The sequence below is a fragment of the Mustela nivalis genome, assembly GCF_964662115.1.
Source record: "Mustela nivalis genome assembly, chromosome: 18".
NCBI lineage: Eukaryota > Metazoa > Chordata > Mammalia > Carnivora > Mustelidae > Mustela > Mustela nivalis.
This window is the reverse complement of record NC_139037.1, coordinates 27,739,946-27,764,102: the sequence shown is the minus strand read 5'-3', so window position 1 is coordinate 27,764,102 and position 24,157 is coordinate 27,739,946. Positions and strand designations below refer to the sequence as shown.

General features: G+C 43.3%; 1 protein-coding gene and 1 long non-coding RNA gene across 2 annotated transcripts in view; one reads left to right on the top strand and one right to left on the bottom strand.

Annotated features, from left to right (window-relative positions):
* LPCAT2 (lysophosphatidylcholine acyltransferase 2) overlaps positions 1-24,157 on the top strand; it is a 65,702-nt gene that overhangs the window by 21,282 nt on the left and 20,263 nt on the right. The window contains exons 8-11 of the mRNA XM_082712119.1: positions 3,746-3,800; positions 12,674-12,756; positions 15,107-15,232; positions 17,036-17,189. Of these exons, the coding sequence (XP_082568245.1) occupies positions 3,746-3,800; positions 12,674-12,756; positions 15,107-15,232; positions 17,036-17,189 (418 nt within the window). The remainder of the gene's footprint in view (positions 1-3,745; positions 3,801-12,673; positions 12,757-15,106; positions 15,233-17,035; positions 17,190-24,157) is intronic.
* Positions 17,540-20,032, bottom strand: LOC309853721. Its single transcript, XR_014305895.1, has 3 exons — positions 19,890-20,032; positions 19,205-19,351; positions 17,540-19,086 (listed from the first exon to the last, which is right to left on the bottom strand). It is a non-coding gene; the product is annotated as an uncharacterized lncRNA (long non-coding RNA).

Genomic DNA, 24,157 nt, shown 5'->3' with positions numbered 1-24,157 from the left:
TAAGCCAGCTGAAGTGAAACAGGCCTTTAGAAAGAACAGAACATGTAGAAACTTACTTTCCCTCAAGACCTTTGAGGGACTTCCCCCTGGATTAAGTCTGAGCCCATCCACACTGCGGTGAGAGCCTTGGATAAAATGCCTGGATTGGAGGGCTTTGCCTTGGGCCTTCCCCAGCAGTGCCTTTTGATACTGAGCACAGAGTTTACATAACATTGTTGATGCACAGACAACCACTTGGACATATTTAAAAGGAATCCTCATTTGCCTTGTGTAAGTACCTTGTGATTCCTTAGATCATCCCAATAACATATGAAAGTCTGATTTTTTTTTTTTTTTTTTTTTTTTTTTACTGCATACCGATTTTCCCCATGTGTGAATTGCAATGAAATAATAAGTTTAAATCAGAGTAGGTAACTGACAGGCCTGTTATATGCATTAGTGGTTATTAACACGTGAGGCACATATGTTCCTATTACGCTTGGGTCCTTCATAGTCAAAGTAAGTGACACTCCAAATAAAGACCATCGATTGCAAAGGACATCTAGGCATTATGTGATCTTTAACTCCTCTGGAAATCGGTTTATTCCTTTGGCCAGAATACATGTTTCGTGTCACTGTTGATCTTGAGTTCCTGGTTTTCAGCTTTTTAGACAAGGGCCAGTGAGGAGGAGCAAACTGTGTGAGAGCAATATAGAAAAGGAAGCGCCTAAAATCTGGGTGTCCTGAGGTGTGTGTCCTGAGGTATGTTGTCTTCGTGGCCTTTACAGTTTAAGCTCCTTACGGCCACAGTGACCTGCGTGGTCAGTGTGCCTTGGTTAACTTGTGTGGCAGCACAAATACAGGAAGGCCTTCCTGGAAGGGGAATCAGGATATCAGGATAGAAAATGGAGTGGCTGGGTTAATCCAGCCTTCTTCTTTTTTTTTTTTTTTTAATTTTTTTTTTTTTTTAAGATTTATTTATTTGACAGAGAGAAATCACAAGTAGACAGAGAGGCAGCCAGAGAGAGAGAGAGAGGGAAGCAAGCTCCCTGCTGAGCAGAGAGCCCGATGCAGGACTCGATCCCAGGACCCTGAGATCATGACCTGAGCCGAAGGCAGCGGCTTAATCCACTGAGCCACCCAGGAGCCCTTAATCCAGCCTTCTAACCTGGGACGTGTGTGATAAAGGGAAAAAGAAAATAGAAGCGGGCGATGATAAAAGAGAGGGAAAACATTTTTCCAGAGGTGAAGATTTCTTAGGACCGATAAACACAAAATCCTCAAAAGGCACGATTTTCTTTTGTCCAGATGCCACATGGTGCCTGCCCGGGGTGACTCTCATTTCCACTTCTATCTTCCAGTGGGTTTCAGGGCGTATTTAACACTGGGCTGTTACTGTCAAGTCCGTTTCCTCAATTGCCCTCACTCTAAGGGCAAGTCTAGACTGAGATTCTAAGGAAGAGAGTCTGTACTAAGGCAAATAGCCTAAGGGAGAGGGGTAGTAAACTTAGGGAGTACACTTAGAGAAGGCGAAGCTATGGAAAAGCTTTTTTGTGGGGGTCCAAGAGGTGTTTGGTTTGTGTGTAGTGTAGACAACACAGGTTGAATGAGGTCTTGTGCCTGACTCCTTCCTCCATCCCTGCCCCCCATCTCTCCCATCCACCCTGCCTTCCTTCCTGTCTTTGTCTGTCTTTCTTTCTTACAGCAGTCAGAATTTTCCAAACAGATTTATCTGTTTGAATCGCTAAATTCCAAATCTCAATTTAGATAATTTAAGAATAATTTACTTCATGGTAAATAATGTGGATTGATTTTGCTTGCTTGTGGTTGATAGTAAAAGATCGTTTTCCTCTCAGATGGAAAATTTGAGAACTGATACTTACATTCACAATTTAGAATTATATATGGAATTGGTACATCTACCTAAATTCCTTCTTTTAACTAAATTCCTTGTTTAAATTTCTGAATCTCTTCTCTGAAGTAAGTCCTTTAAGTAATTTTTTATAGATAAATCATATTTTAGTTTCTTTCTTTCTTTTTTTTTTTTAAAGAGAGAGATGATAGAGCACAGGAGTGGGGAGAGGCAGAGGGAGAGAGAGAATCTCAAACAGACTCCCCAGTGAATGGAGAGCCTAACATAGGGCTCCGTCTCAGGAACCTGAGATCGTGATCTGAGCCAAAATCAAGAGTTAGATGCCTTCAGGGAAATACAAATCAAAACCACAATGAGATACCACCTCACACCAGTCAGAATGGCTAAAATTAACAAGTCAGGAAATGACAGATGCTGGCGAGGATGCAGAGAAAGGGGAACCCTCCTACACTGTTGGTGGGAATGCAAGCTGGTGCAGCCACTCTGGAAAACAGCATGGAGCTTCCTCAAAATGTTGAAAATAGAACTAACCTATGACCCAGCAATTGCACTACTGGATATTTTCCCTAAAGATACAAATGTAGTGATCCGAAGGGGCACATGCACCCGAATATTTATAGCAGCAATGTCCACAATAGCCAAACCATGGAAAGAACCTAGATGTCCATCAACGATGAATGGATAAAGAAGATGTGGTATCTATACACAATGGAATACTAGGCAGCCATCAAACAAAATGAAATCTTGCCATTTGCAACAATGTGGATGGAACTAGAGGGTATCATGCTTAGCGAAATAAGTCAATCGGAGAAAGACAACTATCATATGATCTCCCTGATATGAGGAAGTGGAGATGCAACATGGGGGGTTAAGGGGGTAGGAGAAGAATCAATGAAACAAGATGGGATCAGGAGGGAGACAAACCATAAGAGACTCTTAATCTCACAAAACATACTGAGGGTTGCCAACGGTAAGGGGGTGGGGATAGGGTGGTGGGGTTATGGACATTGGGGAGGGTATGTGCTAAGGTGAGTGCTGTGAAGTGTGTAAACCTGGTGATTCACAGACCTGTACCCCTGGGGCTAATAATACATTATATGTTTATAAAAAATTTTTTAAATTAAAAAAAAAGTAAGATGCTTCACCAACTGAGCCACCCAGGTGCCCCAATTTTAGTTTCTTAAGAGCAAAAACAGGTTGGCTGTTTTCTTAAACATGTAGATGAAGCCATTCAGCCACCTCATCTGTCTAAATGAGGTGAAATAAAAATCCCATTGATGTCGCATCCCAATAGTCTAAAGATGTACTAGGAAACCACACATAGTAACGACTGTCCCAGAAATGTTCCTTGAGAGGGTTGGTTATAATCACTTTAAAGCCTTTGTCTTTTGTCTAGCTTTGCAGTGAAAGAAAATTTCTCCATAACTAAAACACTGACTATTAATTGGGAAATTATGATAAAGTTTCTGCTGTTAGGGAAAGGCCCTCTGATGTCTTTTTTCTTTTTCTTTTTCATATCAGAAAAGAGTTTAGAAATGTATTCTACTCATAACACATTCACATAACTTAATATGTGGCCTCGGTAGTTCCTCTAGGGTCTGGGCCTACGAGCCCGAGTTGTCAAGGAGACCTCAAATTTGGGGGTTAGTGTGCTGAGCCGCAGCTCTGACTCACAAGGACATATTTGCTATTGCATTTGGTGATTTGACTTTTGAACATCACAAACACTTGTTCAAGCCCTTGCTACAGCAGCCTGGTGACACACATAAATGTGGAATATATATGAAGTGTGACATGACGGTGCTCGTGTACAAAGAAAGGAAAGTTGAGTAGTAATATTAGTTAATACTTGTCTTACCACATAAAGATGGCCTGCTCTTTTTCTCTCTTCAGCATTCAGCTTTGTATGCTTACTTTCTGCCAGCCCTTCACAAAGGTGGAAGTTGAGGTAAGTCTGTCAACACGCAGCCTCGGAACTGGACATTTGGCCTTCCCTTTTCTTTCGAACGTCTAGTCTAGGGACCCCAGCTGTACAGAGAGGTTGAAAGTTAAACCCACCCCCTAAAATGAGCTCTGGTCTTTTACATATTGTCCACCTGGCTCTCAGATCCAGCCCTGAATACCAGGAAGTACTGCTAACTTCTGGGACCTTCTATCCTTAGCCGCCCTTGGCTGACTAGATTTGCATAATTGTTCTCTCTCTTATTCTTTTCAATGCTGACCTCTACCCTGGGGATTGGTAGGCTTCACTTCCTCACAGACGAGCTCTTTCAGTTGATGGAGTCCTAGCTCTAGCTCCTGGAAGAGTATGTTCTGTCAAAGCAGAAGCCCTCACTTTGTGAATCCTTGTACACGCAGAAGGCCTAGGGAAATTCTATCTGGGAGGCCGCTCATATCATCATGAACAAGGCAGTCTTTTAGGTGGAGTTGCAGCGGCAGGCAGTGGGTGGGGGAGTAATTCGATCTTCCTGAAAATTCTGACCAGATTTTTAAGACTCTGAAGGTTGATTCCAGAACCATTCTCAGATTCTAGGAATGACGCAGACCGGACATCTCAACGCAGAATTGAGTTGGTTTTGGTCATGCTCTCAGGTCGCCTTTGAAGAGAGAGGTCAGAGGGTGGGGCAGACTCTTAATTTCATTTTCCAGTTGCATCCATAGATTGTGTAATGAGAACGTGAAGTTTGCTATGTAATTCAGAATCCTGAGTGGGGGTCCACATTCCAAGTGACGGGACTTGGAATTTAAGTCACGAGAATACTCTTCTTACTTTGTTTTATAGCTTAGGCATTTAGCCATGTAGAGGCTGTCAGTAATACCAAATGGCACAGGAGGGCAAATTATATCTCAAAATGAGTCTCACCATGGTTGAAATTTTTCTTGAGACTTGCAGGTTGCCTGCCTGCCAGGAAAAGATGTTTCTTAATTATATGCCACACTTCCCCACATTTAAAACCAACTTAGTATCTATCAGGGTAACCAAAAAACATTCGTTCTTGAAATGTGCATAGATGTTTCTAGAGAAAAACACTAATCTGTACCCTAATAATTAGTTTAAGAAGTACCAGGATAAACACAATGAATCAGATTTCTTTTCTCAAGAGCTGTCATTATCTTTGAGGTGGTTTGACTACAGTACCCCTTTTTCTCTGGATACCTCCTGAAATAGGTATTCCAGAGGAAACATTCTGGGGGACCCTATCACGAAGTAATATTGTATTATTTCTAAGTACTCCAAGCAGGCTTTTTCTTCTTTAACAGCTGTTCAGATCAACTAGCCCTGTGTTCTTTCTCTAAAAAAAAAAGAAAACTCATACTTGAAACAGCCACGCTGTCTTCTGTGCAAATTTGAAAGATACTGTATATATAGTATATATGCTCCTCCTAACCACGTACCCCTCCCCAGCTAAAACAAGATCTAGCAACAGATATGGAAATGCGCATACGTACTTCTCTCTTTTTTTTTTTTTAAGATTTTATTTATCCATCTGACAGAGAGATCACAAGTAGGCAGAGAGGCAGGCAGAGAGAGGGGGAAGCAGGTTCCCTGCCAAGCAGAGAGCCCGATGCAGGGCTTGATCCCAGGATCCCGAGATCATGGCCTGAGCTGAAGGCAGAGGCTTAACCCACTGAGCTTAACCCCCAGAGGCTTAACCCACTGAGCCACCCGGGTGCCCCAGAACTGTACTTCTTTTGTCTACATGTGTCAGTGGTCAAATTGTTACAACAGAGTAGGCAAAGTGCTCTTCTCTTTTTGCCCTGAACATTATTATCACATTTCCTTTCTGTGTCAAGGCCGGCCTGCCTACCTTCCTACCTTTCCTTCCTACTTTCTTTTTCTTTCTTTCTTCTTTTCTCTTTCTTCCTTCCTTAGGCCTTCCTTCCTTTCTTTCTTATTACAATATCTGCTTTTTCCACCCAGTTCTTAGACCAGTCTGTGTAATATTTCCTGGCAAAGAATATATCCCTTGATAACATCACAAACAAAATGGCTACCAGCCTGTGTAGAATAGAAGAATCAGTGAGATTCAATGTATTAGAATTGTGGCACACGGCAAGAGGATGGGAACGGATGGCCTTTCAGTTCCGTCTTCTTAGTTTAATTATATTTATTTTAGATTTACAGTGCAACCTTTCACTCTGGGCACTCCTCGCTACTTTATGACTTTAGAATATTTTCATTCCTCCCAGGTTGGGTTCAACTGAAAAATGCATCCCACAGCCTGTCAGGGGCTGGGTGTATCCACACCCAGCTCAGAACTCTGGAGATCTGGGCACGGCCTCCAGGCTTTTTGTACTATGTCCGAGGAGGCCTGGCCTGAGCTGCCACACATGGAGCTTACATGGAAGGCTCAGTGCATTTAGTTGCACCAATGTCAGGTGACTTGGTTACTCAGAATCCCCCTCCCCTGCCCACCACCACCTCCATGTACTTTAAAACTATTGGAAATCGGGGCCCCTGGGTGACTCAATTGGTTAAGTATCTGACTCTTGATCTCAGCTCAGGTCTTATACTCCAGATCATGAGCTCAAGCCCCACACTGGGGCTCCACACTGGGCATGGAGCCCACTTTAAAAAGAAAATAAAACTTGGTGGAAATCCTAGTTTTTTTTTTTTTTTTTTGCATATTTTTTAGAACTTCGTGAATATTAGGTAAGCCTGGTTGAAGATGTGTGGTTCAAGAATATGGTTTTAGTTTCGTGGTTTTTTTTAAATCACCTTTGAATGGATCATTTGGTGTCCTTTTAGACTCTGTCCTGGTGAGTCTCAGGATGCAGAAGGCCTTATTCTTTGATTTTTTACAAGTTGTCCCTCACTGATGACCATTTCCAACTCTGTAGTCCCCAGAATCACTGGATCATTAAAATCTATGGAGTGTAATATTGAGGGGTGTTTTCTCATCTCCTCTCCTCACTCCCTCTCTGCTTCCTCGACAGAGACTTATTTGCAAAAAGACCGTCATTTTCTTGACTCTTGAATGTTAAAAGTATAATCACTTCCAAACCGCATGCCCTCTGTAATAGATCTTCCGGCATCCTTGAACAATGGGGTCACGTGTATCCACAGAAGGTTCTACTGAAAGTTATCCTCTGGGTCATAGTGGACTAGTGGGTGTGTTTAAAGTGTCTTTTAGTGGTTTCTTTTATTGGCCAGCTCCTTCCCAAGGACGCCTTTATAAGCAGGTGGCTTAGGGGCATAAGGAAGAAAGGAGATAGCTACTAGGAAGCATCCCAAAATGTGACAGAAATCAACAGCCTGCTAGTTTTATCTCATGAGAGAGGATCCCCACAAAACTGGACTATCAGGCATTATGTGAGCAGCAACTGGTTTAATGAATGGGAACAGGGCGTTCACGGCGACCATCAGTCTGTTTCCTCCTTCTTAGGCTGTGTCTCCATTGTACTCAGAGCCACCACATGAAAATGATTTCTCTTATAGTTTTGAATTTAAAATGAATGGACGTTTTAGAAAACCTTTATTACATGAATACACACACACATACACACACACACACACAAAACCCATATATGCCCATTTATGTACTAGTTCTAACAAAACTAATTTCTTCTGGAACTTGGTAGAATTCTGAAATTTCTAAGTAGTACCAGAGAAATGGAGCGTAATATCTATATTTTTATTTTCTTTGAGAGACTGCATGATTGGGGTGGGGGAGGAGGGGTAGAGGGAGAGGGAGAGAGAGGATCTCAAGCAGACTCCGCACTGAGCACAGAACCCATCCTGGGACTCGGTCCCACTACCCTGAGATCATGACCTGAGCCGAAATCAAGAGTTGGATGCTTAACCCACTGAACCACACAGGCACCCCGAGAAATGGAGTGTTGTAAAAAAAAAAAAAAAGAGTACTAGCTAGGGTTTTGTTCCAATTCTGCTGCTACCGATCTGTATGTGCTTGAGTAAATGAGCCTGTGTTCTCACGGAGAAAATCGGATGTGACACGTCTTTTCTAGGGTGGCTAGCATTTAATAAGGCAACGTAAGTGGGAGCATGGGGTAGGTGTTCAATAAGCATGCACTTCTGTTTCCCTCACCATCTCAATTGTTTGGTCCTTTTGGGAAGAAAGCAGCAAATCTTAGTTCCCAAATACCTTCCTTCGTTCGCATTTGCTCTTTTGAAGCCTTCACAGAAGAATCATGGGAAGAACCAGAAAGGCACATCTGTGGAGACCGACTCATGAAATCCTTTTCTGTTACTTGGAGAAAGGAAAGGCTGTTGGTAGTAACATCATTCATCAGTCCTTCTCCTTTTTTTACAAGCATTTATTTAGTAGAAAGGAATGTGCTCAGTGTGGTCAGGAAACAATGAATAAAGCAGCTTTTCTGGTCCCAAGTGTTCATGGGAAGGTTTGGCTCTGGATATCTGAGCGCCTTCAAAACAGGCTGAAGAATTCTGACTTTTTCTTGTGCGTAGCCTATGGCCCGAGAGATGGTGGAGCACTGTGGGACCAGAAGGGCAGAAGGGGGTGTTCCTATGGGCAACACATCCGTTAGCCGCCTCCTTATATGGGACACGATGGTGCAGAGCCGGCAGGCAGAGGACCAGCGCACCCTCGAGTGAAGAGGGCAGAGGCACTGGGGGCCAGTCTCAGGAGAGATGGAAAAGAATTAGAGACATTCACGTGGGCCTTTGTGGGGAAGGCGAGCCTTTCCTCTACCCACCTAGGCGCCATAGCTGGATCTGTAAAACGATCTCACCTCAGGCAGATTCGTATACAGATTTATCCATTTTTAGTATGTACACAAAGGCATCCAAGGGGATAAAAAGTGAATGCCCCAGAAAGTGGTGAGGAAGGGGAAGGAGATGTTGACCGCTCAGGGGAGAGTCTGACCATCAGGAAGGACAGATGGACCCTGGGAAGAATAGCTTGGGAGCTATGATAGTGCATGGTAAAGCTTGTCTTGGTGTGATGTCGCCTTCCAGCCCCATCTCCTGGGATAAGAGTCCATCCTCCCTGTTTGATGAAAGTCCCCTAGGAAGGAATTTATGACAACCGAGTTCCTTTTGGAGGAGCTGACTTGAGGCAGGTAAGGGAAGTTCAGAGAAAAACCTGTCTCCGCATTTGCCATTGTTCAAGTGCCTTTACCTCAAAATAATCAGTGCACCAAAGTGGTACGTTATGAGATAGCTTGTCCTGAACTCTTTCACAATTTTCTTTCTAAAGTTGAGCGTGAAGTGCCATTAAGGGGAAAGGAGAATCGGGCCCCTAGAAGCATGGACTGTGTCCGAAACATTAAACTATGATGGCAGCAAGTCCCAAAGGCACACCCCAAGCAGCCGCGAGGGTCAGGTCAAGTCACGTGATCCTCACGTGTCACGGAGACATAAAGGAAACAGACTCAGGATTAAGATCCCATCTGGGGGCACACGGACATGAGTGAGAAGATAAAGGAAGACCTTCCGCAAAACAAACAGAACCACTTTTGAATCTGGAGGCAGTATGGTCGTCTTGGGAAAATAATGTAATTTTTAAGCAGCCGTGAAGACCCTGTGGAACATGACATGAATTTGTGGTAGACTCAACCCATGAGACCACGGCCCTTCGTTTTAGCACCCCTCAGTGGTCTCTCACGGTGTGGGAAGGAAGGAGCAGGAGAGGTGATCACCCGCTTGCGGTGGCGCCATGAATGTGGCAGAAGGGAGAGATCCTAGGTGACAGAAAGTTGACAAGGAAATCCAGTGAAGACAGGAAGCAGCTGTTACCAGGAGGGAGTGGAGGAAGAGGGACAGGCCTGGTCCTGAGAGTGACCAGCAGGTTCTCACAACTGTGTGGGACCGGGTTAGAGAAGTGAACAAGAACTCGTCAGAGGAGATGGCCGCCGTCGTCATTGTTATTGTCTCTGTGTCCCAGGCACGGCTGAGAACCCATGTGGCCAGGTGAAGGGGCTGTGAGAGCAACAGGTCAGATGAACCATCTGTGTGGACACTCGGGATAATGAGAGAAGAGGAAGGTGGGAAGGAAAATTGGGGGTCCTGAAGTGACTAGGGTATCGAGCTATGTGTTAGGGGACAGTAGTAGACAATGGCAATCATGTTCCTCTGCCTTCGGCCGATCTTCCTTCCCAAATAAAAGACGTGGTTTTGCTGTGAGCCTTAAATGACCACATATGAAATAGAAATGTGAAAAAGAAGGCAATATCTGCTCTGAGAAGTGACTTTTTATGAGAATTTCCATTGTATTGCTTCTCAGGAGGCATGGGGGGCCTCCAAGGCCCGTGAGGGTCAAATCCAGGTTTTTAATTATTTTGTACTCTCTGTGGAATTTTCTTCAAGAACAAAATGCCGTACAATATGAGGGTTATTAAAAACCATTTTATGGAAAATATTACCTGCACTAAAAGGAATTAAACCCACAGCTCATTGTATTGGTTAACAGTTGTAGCAGCAATTTATTTTTCAGGGTTTTCACTATGCTTTTATAACCTACAAATTAAGCGTGTTACAAACAATCATGTGGCTTTTTTTTTTAATGAAGAATTATATGGTGGCTTAAAACTATCATTTTATGTTGTTAGAGACTTTATGAATATTGATTTGAACGTGCCATTTTCTTCCTTGGATTTCATATGAAGCAAATACAAGAGATGAAAATCTAGAACAGGATGGAGGGCATTTTGAGAAATACTGATTTGCAAATATCTGTTGTTGCCCTGGATAGAGAAGTATTGTGGGGACCTCTGGTGGCTTAGTTTATTTTTCCATCTTGAAGAGTAGATCCTGAGTGAAAAGCTAGATGCAGAATTCCAGTTGGAGAGGGACTTTGAAATCATCGAGCCAAACTTTTGGATCCGGCAAGAGAGGGCACTGAGTGACCTCAGTGATTCAGACCTGATTCAGCCCTGTCAGGGCTGAATGACTTTTCCAGGATCTTATGGCAGAGCCAAGGCCACAGCCAGGCTGAGTGCTTTTTCTGCAGCATCCCTCCGATCCCGTGGGAGAGAATGTTCATCGCGGTACATGTCACACAGCAAGCTGTCCCGTGATTCGGATCCATGTCATCCTAAAATGCCACTTGCCTCCTTGCTGTCCTCTGCGTCCGCACGCCCTCTCTTCTCTCACCGAGTGGTTGCGGTAGCTTCCCGGGCTACTCCCTGCTCTTAGCCTTTTCCTCTTTGGCTCAGCCATTCCCTACCACGGAGATTTCCGCTCAAAAGCTTGGCCTTGATCACCACACTCCCTTATTCAAACTTCATCTCCACATCGCCCTTGCCCAGAGGCGTCTTAAGGTGACTAACGAGATCTGAAAACAGGTCCACATGAGTCCAGAAGTGGTGTTATTTATACAGATCTTTCTTTTTCTTTCAAATCACAGTCCAGCCACTGGGGTGTGGCCTTGGCTACATGGAGTAGCCTCTTCAAGCCCTTCTCCACCCAAGTGATGAAAGTGGTAAAGCTGGCCTCCAGGAATTGTGGAGAATTAATCTTATAAATAACCCAACACACAGTAGGTGCCTAATGGATGATAGCTTTTACTGGTGGACTTGACTCATTTGTCATGACTTCTTACCCCACCTCCCGGAGGGCTCCTTGATGGTAGGGGCTTCCTTGTCCTGCCTTTGGGGCTTAGTGCAGCATCTGGTATATAGTAGGTGCCAAAGCAATATTTGTTGAATGTAAGTGGGCCATGAAAACTTGAACAAATCATTTGATCTTTGTGAACCCCAATCCTAAGGACAAAAATTGGGAGGACTGGTGAAATGAAATAAGGCATGTAAAGTGCCTAGCACAGTGCCTGGTTCGTGGTTAGAATTCAATGAACAGTAGCTACTGGCAAGGTCAAGTACTAGCTCTTCTGTAAAGCCTCTTTGGCTGTTTTTCCCTGCCCCCCAGCCAAATTAATCATTTCTTATCCCTCGCTCTCATATTCCAGGAAGGATCGGGTTAGTGGGGAAAACAAGGGTTTTAGAATCTGACCGAACTTGGGCTGAGCCCTGGCCATGTGACCTGTATAACACTAAGCTCACGTAATGAAACTTCTGAGCCCTGTCCTTGAGGGTAATGATCCTTAGCACATGCTGTGTTGGTCTGTCTTTTAAAGTATGGGTCTTTTTTGGGAGCAGGAATACAGTCCTGTTAATCTTGCCTGGCTTAATGGTAGGTGCTCAAAAACGATGTCGGAACTTAAATATAGCACCACAATCTCATTAATGTTCAAAAACTATAAATAAAACAAGGATGGCACCAATGAGGCACCACCAAATATCAAGTAGAGAAAAAAAAAAAAGTAAGATTTAAAACGATAAAGCAAAACACAGTGTTGGGCCAAAGCTAGACAGCCCATACTAAGGGTTAAAAGAAAGCTGAAGAAATGACAAAACATGACACTTGAACAAACAATAAACTGCCGCCTGCACGGGAGTGGGTAGGGAAGATAAACCATGTGACAAGCTACTACCTGTACTGACGTTTTCACACAGAGGGCTAGGAAATGCAGTGTGGAGAAGAAGGTCTTCCTACCTACAGTTTTACAGCTTCCAGAATTCTGGGCCGTGGCTCAGTTCGTCCTTATCACAACCTGGGCAAGTGGATGATCATCGCCCTCTCGTCAGAGTCCAGGCGACAGTGAAGAAGACCAGGGACAGCCTCGTGAACACACAGAAAGACCCAGAGCTTGGCTGCAGAGCCCCTGAATCCAAGCACAGTGTTCTTTCCACGATAGCATATTACCTATGGGCCGGAAGGGCGGCTGGGCGGGGGTGGGTGGGTGGAGTTACTATAATGATAGCTAGCTTATAAATTAATATATGTAGCATGTAGCATCCTAGGCCTCACTGTTGTAATGGAAAGGAATGCTTGTCTTTCAGTTTCTGCCTGTTCAGGTACCAAACGATGAAGAAAAAAGTGATCCTATCCTTTTTGCTGGTAGAGTCCGGAATTTAATGGCAGAGTAAGTGTCTCTATGTAATCGCCATCAGTAAATTGTTTTTAAATGATCGGTCAATGGCATTTCATGTAGTTTTAGGATTTGGGTGTTCTGTTTTGTTTTGTTTCATTTCATCCTGACGGCCTCATTCCCTACCTCATTCTGGTAAGTAAAATAACGTGCCTGGGCTATGTGGTCAGAAAGACAATCTACAAACATTTTCCCCAGATGCAGCCCCAAACTCCAAGCCCCGGTCTTTGCCAGAAGGGGAGCAGGGAGGCTTCAATAAGCAGGAGAGACCAGCCAGTGACTTCCGCAGGGTGGGTTCTTCTAAGCTGGCCTGTCTCTGTCACACATTCGTGGCTCGCCTTCTGGGCCCCAGTCTCCAGAGAGCTGCTAAGGCTGGGTGTTTCAAAGGCATTAGTGATTATAGCCACACAAAGGAGAAAGTTTGCAAGGAAAGGCAATAGATGCATAGAAAAGGGAGGAAAGTCACCCCCATTAAGGGACGCCTGTAAATTTAGAATTTGTAAATTGTAAACATCAAGCAAATATGAAAGGAGTTTTAGCTGGCCATGATCCAGATTAGATAAATCACCTTTCATCCTGTAATGAAAGAATGAGTGTTGTACCGACCTACCACCCAGACAGCCCTAAGAGCCTTCCCAGTGTGCACCTGACACCAGGCAGCAGCTCCCCCTTCTCATTGCAGTTAGTGAGCTTGGCACGGGTAGGCCAGTAGTCTGTATTCCTAGTCAAAATCCAGATGAGAAATCTGAATCTAGCTTCCAAGCGGAATCCGGTTTTATAAACAAGATAGTATATACATAAATTCATATTTCACAGCAGAATGACTATATGTTCACAACAGTCTAAGTGTTCAAATGCTCAAAACCTTTTTTTTTTACTACATGTACTTGATTTTCCCAGCTTCTAGACTGGCTACAAAATTTGTTTTGAGTTGCTTTTCTTCCCTTTTTTCTTCTCTTTCCATACCAGCTTATGTCCAAAAGTTAGGGACTAAGATCGATTTTAGGAATTGAGAGAATTCATACCAGAAAGTCGGACTTCCCAAAAGATGTCTATGAAACAGAGTGGCGGGTTGATTAGGCAGGCTTTTTCTGAATTTGGAGGCATGGAGGCCAAAAGGTCCTTGAATAAAGAGGAAGAAAGACCTCGGTGAGCTCCACAACCATGGACAAGGCCGTCTGTGGCTCCTTTTCCTAGTATTTAAAGTCGGAGTTAAAGTCTTTGCCTTGCCTTTCTCCTAGTTTTGGTGATCATGAGTCTCACGGAGGAAAAGTATATGACAGAAGCATTTGAAAATAGAAAGATGCAAATCAGCAGTGTTATGTGACTCATCATAAATATTTACCCAATAGTGTGCCGGGCCATTTACTCAGGATATCTAACAAAATCTTCACAGCAACTCTTGGAGCCAAGCTGGAAAGTGAGACTCAGAGGGAGATACCGTTTGCCCAAGATCATAGCAGGTAGTGAGGGTCTGGGCTGGGACTCAAATCCACGTTCCCTATTACCCAAACCCCAAGCTCTTAAAGGGCATCTCTACTGTCTAGGATTATAAATTATAAATTCCTGAAATATTTAAAATGTTTATTTTCCCAAATAAAAATATTCATATACCAAAATATTTTTAAATCAAAAACAGCCTATAGTTGTAGATAGAAAAAAAAATTGTTCTTACTGCATCTGTTGAAAATGTAACATTCTTAACAGTGATTCAACAAAATCAACAAAAATAGTTTAAGACAGAACTTTAGGATTCACACTGAATATCTGTGAATAAAAGTTCTGTGAAAAGGAACCTTCAGGAAATTATTTTGGGTACCGCTCAGGCTTTTTTCTTAGGACTTAGTGTTTTTTCAAGTGTTGTTAATATCTGTTTTTTTCAAATCAAGTTATTAGACCTCTGAGCCGGAGGGATCATGCCCTCCTTTGAGGATGGACAATGTTTAGGTTTGGAAGAACTAATGAGCTTATTCTCAGTTCTCTTTCATATTTTCAGAAGACTGTTATGTAGCAAGTAATGATCTCCAGGTTTGAGAGATGAAAAAGCTAGCGATTGAAGCTAGTTTCAAGCTGAAGTCAGCTAGTATCACGGTCCCAGTTAAAACACAAAACAAAATGACCAGCCTACCAAAGCTTGCAGACAGAATGGAATTAACTCGGCCACAGGAAGTCTGTGCAGAAGAGAAGTATGTCTCTTTGGCAATAATAAGCCAAAGCTACTGCCTTGAAAAGTAGTAACTACTTTCCATTTACTGTTGTTTGTTGACAAGTTTAGGCCTGATGAAAAAATCATTGCCTTTAAAAAAAAAAAAATTGAATTTGTTTGCTTTTGAATGCTTCTTAGAGCTTTGGGAATTCCAGTAACAGACCATACCTACGAAGACTGCAGATTAATGATCTCAGCAGGACAGCTGACATTGCCTATGGAGGCTGGATTGGTGGAATTTACCAAAATAAGCCAGAAATTGAAGTAAGTATGTTTTTAAATTGCTACACTTTCATAAAGGCGCCCCCCAGAGATTTGACGTCTTGTTTCTTTTCTCTGGTTTCATTCATGCTCAGCTCTAGAGCATTTATTTTAGACCCTGTGGCTCTAGAACCCATGGGTTTTTTTTATTAAGGAAACCAGGACTGTGATTTCATCTCCCATGTAGTTCACCTAGTTGTGTTTTTTTTCAAGAACAGTTAATTCAGGGGGTGCCTGGGTGACTCAGTGGGTTAAGCCTCTGCCTTCGGCTCAGGTAATGATCCCAGGGTCCTGGGATCAAGCCCCACATCGGACTCTCTGCTCAGCGGGAAGCCTGCTTCTCACTCTCTCTGCTTACTTGTGATCTCTCTCTCTGTGTCAAATAAATAAGTAAAAATCTTAAAAAAAAAATAAAAAAGAATGGTTAACTCAGAAGCATGGGTGCTGGTCATAGGAGGAGCCCAAGAGATAGTCGGTGTGGACCAGCACAGATCTGCCCTTCTCAGAAGTGTCTCAGAGCAGTCAGTCTGTCCTGCTGCCCCCTTTCAAAAAGGATGACTTAATTAGATGGTCCTGCCAGGTGGCAGTCAGACCTCATGTGAAGTCTCAGTTGATTTGTGGGGGAGCAATTCTGACCCTCCGGCCCCTTAAATACTTACCCTCAATCTCCTTTCTCTTCAGGGTGCATTTTTTTTTAATGGCAAACCCCTTCTTTGTACCTTTATAAACAACCCCTTTGAACCATCTGCTATTGAAAGGTATCACGACTGATTCCCTTATTACTGTTCATTCTGTTTTCAGAATATATGGATTTGCAGAATATATTGATTCAGTAGGCTTTGGCATCCTCCCAAGGAGAGAGCTACAGAACTGGTTATTATATTAAAGGTCAATATTGGGAGATAATATTTTGATAACCGATAGAGCAAATAGGATTCATATCTTCTAAGTAACAAGCATGGTTGATATTATATTTACAATATTCGTGTAATTTGATTCATTTGAAAAGTTTAGGTAGTTACTGAAATCAGATACAGAAGAGTGCAGCATGTGTTAGGTCACCTGTTTAATTGGACAAGACAAAGACAGGATGTGATGTGAGCTATGGTACGTTTTCTGGCGTTATGGTGTTTCAGTGTTCTAGAACTTTGCTTGGAGGAAATGTGTGTCATCTAATGAATCTCCCTATCCCAACATTTTGCGCAATGTGAATTCATCATCAGCCTAGAAACTTTTAAAAGCAAGAATTGCGTATCTTTTTTTTAAAGATTTTATTTATTTATTTGACAGAGATCTCAAGTAGGCTGAGAGGCAGGCAGAGAGAGAGAAGGGGAAGCAGGCTCCTCGCTAAGCAGAGAGCCTGATGCAGGGCTCAATCCCAGGACCCCGGGATCATGACCTGAGCCAAAGGCAGAGGCTTAACCCACTGAGCCACCCAGGCGCCCCTAGAATTGCATCTTTTTTTTAAACAACCCAATAAGTACTAAGTAATATTTAGATTCAAATACGATTTCTTATTTTCTTTTCACAAGTCATTTCTTATTTCCCCACACTGCTCCTGTTCTCAGTTACTTTCCTCTTCCTTAGGTCTTTGAGAAAACTACAGTCTCACTAATATCCTTCAGAAAAATCAGAAGCCTGTGTACACATTCCATAAGTACTCTAAAATACCCATTTTATTCTCATTTCCAGATGTAACACTTAAGATATTGTTCCTTCAGATGGTGACTCAAACACCATTCTTAAAATGTCCATGTGGGTGGTAAAGGGCTGACCACACGTGTTCATGAGTCTTTGTTTGTCTAGGTTAGACTGGGATGGTGTTCGTAAGCAGTTGGACGAGTACGCAGTAATCGCAAGTTCTTCAAAAGGAGGACGAATCGGAATTGAAGAATTTGCGGAGTATTTGAAGCTGCCTGTTTCAGATGTCCTGAGACAACTCTTTGCACTCTTTGACAGGGTACGTTACAATGTCATCTCTAGCGCCCAAACATCTTTACTCTGCCGGTCTCCAGGGAGCATAAATCAGTAGGTCATTAGAAAAACTCGGCAGGTGACTGTTAGAGGAAGCAAGACTGAGCCCAAGTTTAATTTCATGATCTGGTTTTCCCTCTTAAGTTGTAGCAGCGGTAGTAATATAAGTGTGTGTGTGTGTGTGTGTGTGTGTGTGTGTGTGTGTGTGTGTGTGTTGCAACAATTATGATGGTATCTAGTTATTTTAAACACCAGGTCAGAAATAAATAGTGTGACCATAAAACTACATTTATAATATAGAATTGGAAAGGCTTCTATAACTAGCAAGAACCTGTCTTTTTTTTAAAGATTTTATTTATTTATTTGACAGACAGAGATCACAAGTAGGCAGAGAGGCAGGTAGAGGGAGAGGGGGAAGCAGGCTCCCTGCTGAGCATAGAGCCCAATACAGGACTCGATCCCAGGACCCCGGAATCATGACCTGAACCGAAGGCAGAGGCTTTAACCCACTGAACCACCAAGGTGCCCCAAGAACCTAAGTCTTTATGTCAGAATTCATTCATGGAAAACAGAGGTGGTATTAGCCTATCCTGAAGGCTTCTGGACTGCCCCCAAGACATGTGAGGACCAAATGGATTTTATTTTCAAGTAACATTTTATGACAAAGGTTGCAAGTAAAGCTTGACCATTCGCCATTATATTAGAGGTATGATTTTCTGCTTATGAGAATGTAAGTATGAGCAGTTAGATAACTGAATTGTCAGAAAGTTTCCATGAGAAAGCTGTATCAAGATTTCAAGCTCTCAATTTTTAATGTGTTTTTTTAACGTATAAAGTTGACAATGAAATTTACCTTTTTGGTGATGGTATTACGAGTGTTCGTAAATGAACTGAGGCATGTAACTCCATTCAAGATACAGAATACCTGCAAGAAACAGCTGTAGCCACCCCCTTTGTAGTGAGATCCTTGCCCTCCCCTTTACCCCCAGCAATCACTTCTCCTCTGTAGCTTTGCCTTTTGTAGATGCCATCCATGTAAATGGAATCAGATAGTGTAGACCTTTCTGAGTCTGGCTTCTTTCACTCGGCATAATGCATCTGAAATTGGGCCATGCAGTTGCACATATTAACAATGTGTCCCCTTTCCTTGCTGAGTGGCCTTCTGTTGTATGGACGCCTCATTCTCGGAGTCCCCAGTCCCCAGTGGAGGGGCATTTCAGTTTGTTTCCAGTTTGGGGCAATGATGAATACAAACTATGAATATTCTTCGGTAGGTTTTTTTTTTATAAATCTAGGCTTTCGTTTCCCTGGGGGTACAGACTTAGGATTGTGATCTTGTTACTGTCTTATCTGAGAGTGACTTGACTTTGCATGCATTCCTAAAGGATATTTCTTTCTTTTTTTTTTTTTTTTAAATTATTTATTTATTTATTTGACACAGAGAGATCACAAGTAGGCAGAGAGGCAGGCAGAGAGAGAGGGGGAAGCAGGCTCCCTGCTGAGCTGAGAGCCCAATTCGAGGCTCGATCCCTGGACCTTGAGATCATGACCTGAGCCAAAGGCAGAGACTTAACCCACTGAGCCACCCAGGTGCCCCCTTAAAGGATATTTCTGTTTTGAATAGCATTGACTCGAGAGTCTTTCCCTTTCAACAGGTTAGCAATGAGGTCCTGCTGCTTTCAGTCCTCCGTGGTTATCTGTCTTACTGACTTTTCTTTAGTTTTGGCTCTCCTCACCAATCCTCCTTTTACGGCAGTTTGTCCACAGGTGGTTGCCTTTTGTATTTTGACTAGAATTTCTAATTGTAATCAAAAGGAGAGATGGGCTCGCCCGGGCTTTTTCCATCCTGGCTGGTTCCAGAAGTCTCGATTCTCTGTGGACCACTGGGAAAAGATTTTGCAAAGAAATCATAGCTTGATGACAGAAACCAGGACACTTTTTTTTTTTCTCTCTTTACCCAGAGCACTGGGTACTCATGATCCTAATGACTCATTCTCTGACCTCTGAGACGAACCATCCTTCAACCTGATGCAGGGGAGCAATCTTCTTCTCTCTGGAGTGCCTGGTCCCCTGTTCTTGGCTTGCTTGCAGCACACAGACCATCTTCCCTTGTCCCGGAAACAGTCGTGTGCCACTGCAGTTGAGCTCCTAGAAAGTGTAATGAAGGTTTAGAAGAAAGAAGAAGTAAGTTATTGGCTATCACCGCACAAGTTGGGAAAATAGAAGCACTTCTTACTGGTACTATTACCAGTCTCTCTGTGAGCTTCATGTTGTCTCATCTTCCTTTTTGGTTCCAGAAACCAGGCAAGTAATTTTATACGAAGCTTCTATAAATATGAACTTGGTGACAGGAAGGAATATGACAGGGATCAACAAACAGGACAGGAGATAGGGGAATGGGACATGAAACGAGGGCTAAGGAGGAAACGCAGAGCCTATCTCAGATGTCCGGTTCATCAGGATTTTCCATCAAAACTGGAAATTGTATCTGTGGAGGTTGCCGTCCCTTTTCAGGTGTCAAAGTGTCATTGCTGGCAATTCCATGAACGTTAGGACACCTGTTCTGTCTTTCAGTGGTTGATGATCTCTGTCGTTTCTCTGGTAATCTTAAGGATAGGAAGATTTGGGAGTAGGGAAGGGAGGGCACAAGGATTAAAATAACCCCCAGTTAGCCTGGTTGACTCACTCGGAACTAGAGCATACAGCGAGCCTTGGCAGCGCAGTTGGCCAATCACATTTCTGCATGGACAGCTTCCACTAGCGCACACGCCACTTACAACCATGAGTGTGACTTTGTATAGTGTGACTTGGCTCTCACCGGAGACCGCGAGATGGTCTTTGCAGCAACTTTTCTTTTGATCTCCAACATACCGGAACGTTGAGAAAATAGGCTGGAGAATGAGGGACTCGTGCATGGGACCTTCCTTCCTCTCCTTTCCTTTTCTCCTTTCTTTTTTCCTCTTTCCCTTTTCTGTCTTTGTCTGTCTGTCTTTCCTTTTCCGTCTCTAACCTTTCTGCATGTCTGTGCCTGTGAAGATGTGCTTTGTTTTGAGAAGGCAAATTATGCAATTGTTGCCACGCCCTGGGCACATACCCACATAACTCCCAGGCTAGGCTTGTTTTCTCGGTCTCTTGAAGTCATCTAGCTGGGGAATGTTCCACGGGAAAGATGAGAAGTTCAGTAATGCCAGTTTGTTTCTCTCCGAGTAGCTTATCTTGCTAAACGCTATGCTTAATGAGGGGTGGGGGGGTCAGACGGGAGGAAGGGTGGGAACGAGAAAGGGCGGGGTGTTCCTGTGGGTCTTCCAACAGCTGTAAATGTTTGCAGTGCCGACAGCTGCCCTCAGCCTCTCTGTCTTCCCCCAAGACTAATGAGGTTGTGTTGGGATTTGGGGGGATGGGACAAAGACCTGAAAATCTCTCCACATTCCCTAGCTCCTTCTTCCCATGTACAGTCTTGGCTGGTCTAGAAAGACTTCATAATGGTCTTGTCTCAGTTTGTCCCCTAAAAAATACACTGTCTCTTCGGCTCCTGCTGACATCCTGACATGTCCTTTCAGGTTCTTGGGGGAATCTGATGACAAGTAAGGTCCCACAAAAACATGACATTCGCCATCCCAAGCATGGCGTAGTTCCCTAGTTTTTAGGACCATTGCCTTTGGAGAGATCCTATCTCTCTGAAAAAAGATAAACAAACGTTTTTATCTTTGTGTTGAATTTTGCTGCTTTATTTTTTATGGACGTATCCTGAACTCTCCGCGTTGGATGGGTCAGATGTCCAGATGAGTCAGAGCTGAAGGCTAAGACAATGGTTTAAAACAGCAGTGTCATGACATTTTTTATATTCATTAATTCAGTTTTAAATACGAGACTTTTTGCCAGCACTCCGGAAGGGATTGAAACTTCTTTAATGGGATTAAGAAACATCGCTAACTAACTCGAAGTTATTATAACACAGTCATTTTTCTGGTTCTAACCATGTCTCAGGATGTTTGTGACAGCAAGCCTGTCCCCTGAGCCCTCCTTCAGAGCTGTGTTCCTGAGTCAGCAGTCTCCGATGTACCTGTAAGACAGAGTCCTCAAATGCTTTGGGATGCAGCTTGCCCCTGGTGCTGGCTTGACTAGGCACCGTGTTATCTGCCTCTCACCTCTTACTAGCGGCAAGTTCCATCTCCTCTAACTGTACCTCCTGATAGACTCAGTTTAACATTTCATCAACACCCGTATGCCCACGCGCTGATGACCAAGCCACATTTAGGGGTCAGCACACTCTTTCTGTAAAGAGCCAGATAGTAAATATTTTTTTACTTTATAGCACTTATGGTCCAAAATTTTCAGGGCAGCTTGTACAATCGAAGAGAAAAGTTCATCATAGCCCACTCAGAAAGATCTCTCCATTTTCCCGCAGTCACCTAAGCCACGAAAATACCCTGTCCCAACTCTCAGCACAAGCAGAAAATCTGCACGCTATAGCACCCTGCCCTCTCCAACAGGAAGGGGCAAGCAAAGATGCTTGTTATTCTTGGCACTCAGGACTTCATGCTGGAACTAATACCAAGAACTAGGCAGGCAGGAAAGAACTTAGGATAAAGAGACGCATTCATTCCACATAATGTGAAACGGTAGTAAAAGATTTACAGAAGTTTACGATAGCCGAAAATGCTGGATTATCAAAGTGCTAAGGCACACACACTTTTCCTGCCTAACAGTTAAACAAAGGATGTAGTAAATGCCAGAAGAACTAAGTACACGTTAGAAGGCCGAGAGAGGGAGAATCATGATGGTTTTCAAAATTATTTTACAAAATGGAGAGAACAACCACTTACCTAAATTTTATCAGGTGATGGTCTGTTTTGCAATGCTATTGGTAAAAAAGGCATGAGCTTGTGCTAGACTATATGTAGCTGAGGAGTTAGAAAGGAGTCTGTCTAGTCGGTGAAGACAGATAGTATGAGACCAGTAGAAACGAGGGAGGGTATCGGCCAAAGGCAGAGAGAGAAGACAAGAAGAAAGAGTTAGAGAAGTACTTTTAAATCAGGTTGGAGGTTCCCTACCAATTAAACGGTGGTCACTTTAAGGACTGACTACAGTCCATCTATCAGTCCTTAAACTTTACCAACCTGCTTTGTTTTCATCAGCTTCGGAAGCAGAGCAGCAGTCTGCAAACTACAGTGGACTGGGCCAGATACCTGTTGCCTGATGCCTGTTTTGCTAATAAAGTTTTATTGAGACACACCCATGCCCATTTGTCTATGTCTTGCCTGTGGCTGCTTTCTGTCTTCAGTGGCAGAGGTGAACAGTAACCAACAGTTAAGTCTTCTATCCTTTAAGTTTCCAGTTCAGGTTTGATTTGTAATATAGTATTTCATAGTTCATGTGAAAAGAACTATTGGTTGCAATCTCAGTTCATCAGCATTTGTTATGTGAAATCTACCCATAACTACATGAAGCAATTGACAGAAAAAGGCTATACTCGTCTTTCTATGTTGTTGTATGTGTTGTCCTAAATGTTCGGTGGTTCTATGTGTCTGACCATTTCCCTGTCCATGTCCCAGGTTGACATAGCTACTCCATTCTGCCCATTACAGTATTTTCTTTCACCGAGTGTTGTTACATGAGAAATCTCCCTCTTGAGGTAAAAACTGGGAGATGCTTAGAAGGAACAGGAAGGAGCCTGCAGGAGTTAAAGCTTAACTTTTTCTTCATAAGCACAAGTGAGCAACGTCTGTCCTCCATGAGCACAAGGGAGGAAAAAACAGAGCTTTGTAAAGACCAAATTGTGTCAGACCAATTTAATTTCCTCCTATGATAGAGTGATGGTCAAAGATGATAAAGAAGAAGAAATAGATATTATCTGTATGGGCTCGAGAAAGGCTTTTGATTTCATCCAACATGACATCCTCATCAATAAATTAGGAAGGTCTGGTCCAGATCATGCCGCAGTTGGGCGAAAGCCCCTCTTGACAGAAAGGCTTTGCAGCAAGTGGGAGCTGTATGTCCTTCTGGGTTCAGTGCTGCCCCCGCCTTGGCATTCTGTTTGGAGGGGTACCATACTTGATAGGATGCCACCCAGAATAGTTGTGAAAACAGACTCAACCAGACGATAAGTCAAAGCGGGGATAAGAGTATATCCTTAAAAGGGGTGGAAGCATACCCAAGAAAAAGGAAGGTTAAATTCATTCAATGTACAGCATGAGAACACTTGGGCTGGAGAAGGAAAGGAAATGCCACCGCCACCATTTCAGGGCATGTGAGGATCTAGACTCCCCGAATTCTAGAGGTAAAGGGACCTTTCACATCCAACTGCCCATCTTCCTCATTTTGCAGAAGGCAGCCAGCCTGGGAGAGGAAGTGAGTGCTCAGAGCTACACAGCTGGTTAGTTGTAGGACTGAGACTAGAATGGCTGGTCCGTGTCCTTTTTACTTCAACCTGCACTGTTGGCTGATACACACACACACACACACACACACACACACACACACATACGGGTTCGTGGGGCATTTTTTATACTTTCTATCGCTCACCCATTTCAAACCTACAGTTCTATGATTTTTTGAGTAAATGTGCCAAGTTGTGCAACCATCCCCATAAATCAACTTGAGAACATTTCCAGCACCCCACTGAGTCCCCTGGTGGCATTAAGGGTTAGATCCTGCCACCAGCTTTCTTCCAGCCCAAGGCAACCACAGCAGGGTTGTAAGTCCTTTGGTGTGATTCGAGACCTGGTCTAGAAGAGAGACTTTCGGTCTCTGTGGATTTGCCTTTTCCAGACGTTTCATGTAATGGAATCGTACAGTAGATGGTCTCCTGTGTCTGGATTCTGACTACTTTGCCTAAAGTTTTTACCGTTCACCCATGCTGTACATGTATATCTGTCCTCTTTACTTGCCAAAAAGTATTCTGTTATATGGACACATTGTATTTTTTTTTTAAGATTTTATTTTATATTTGAC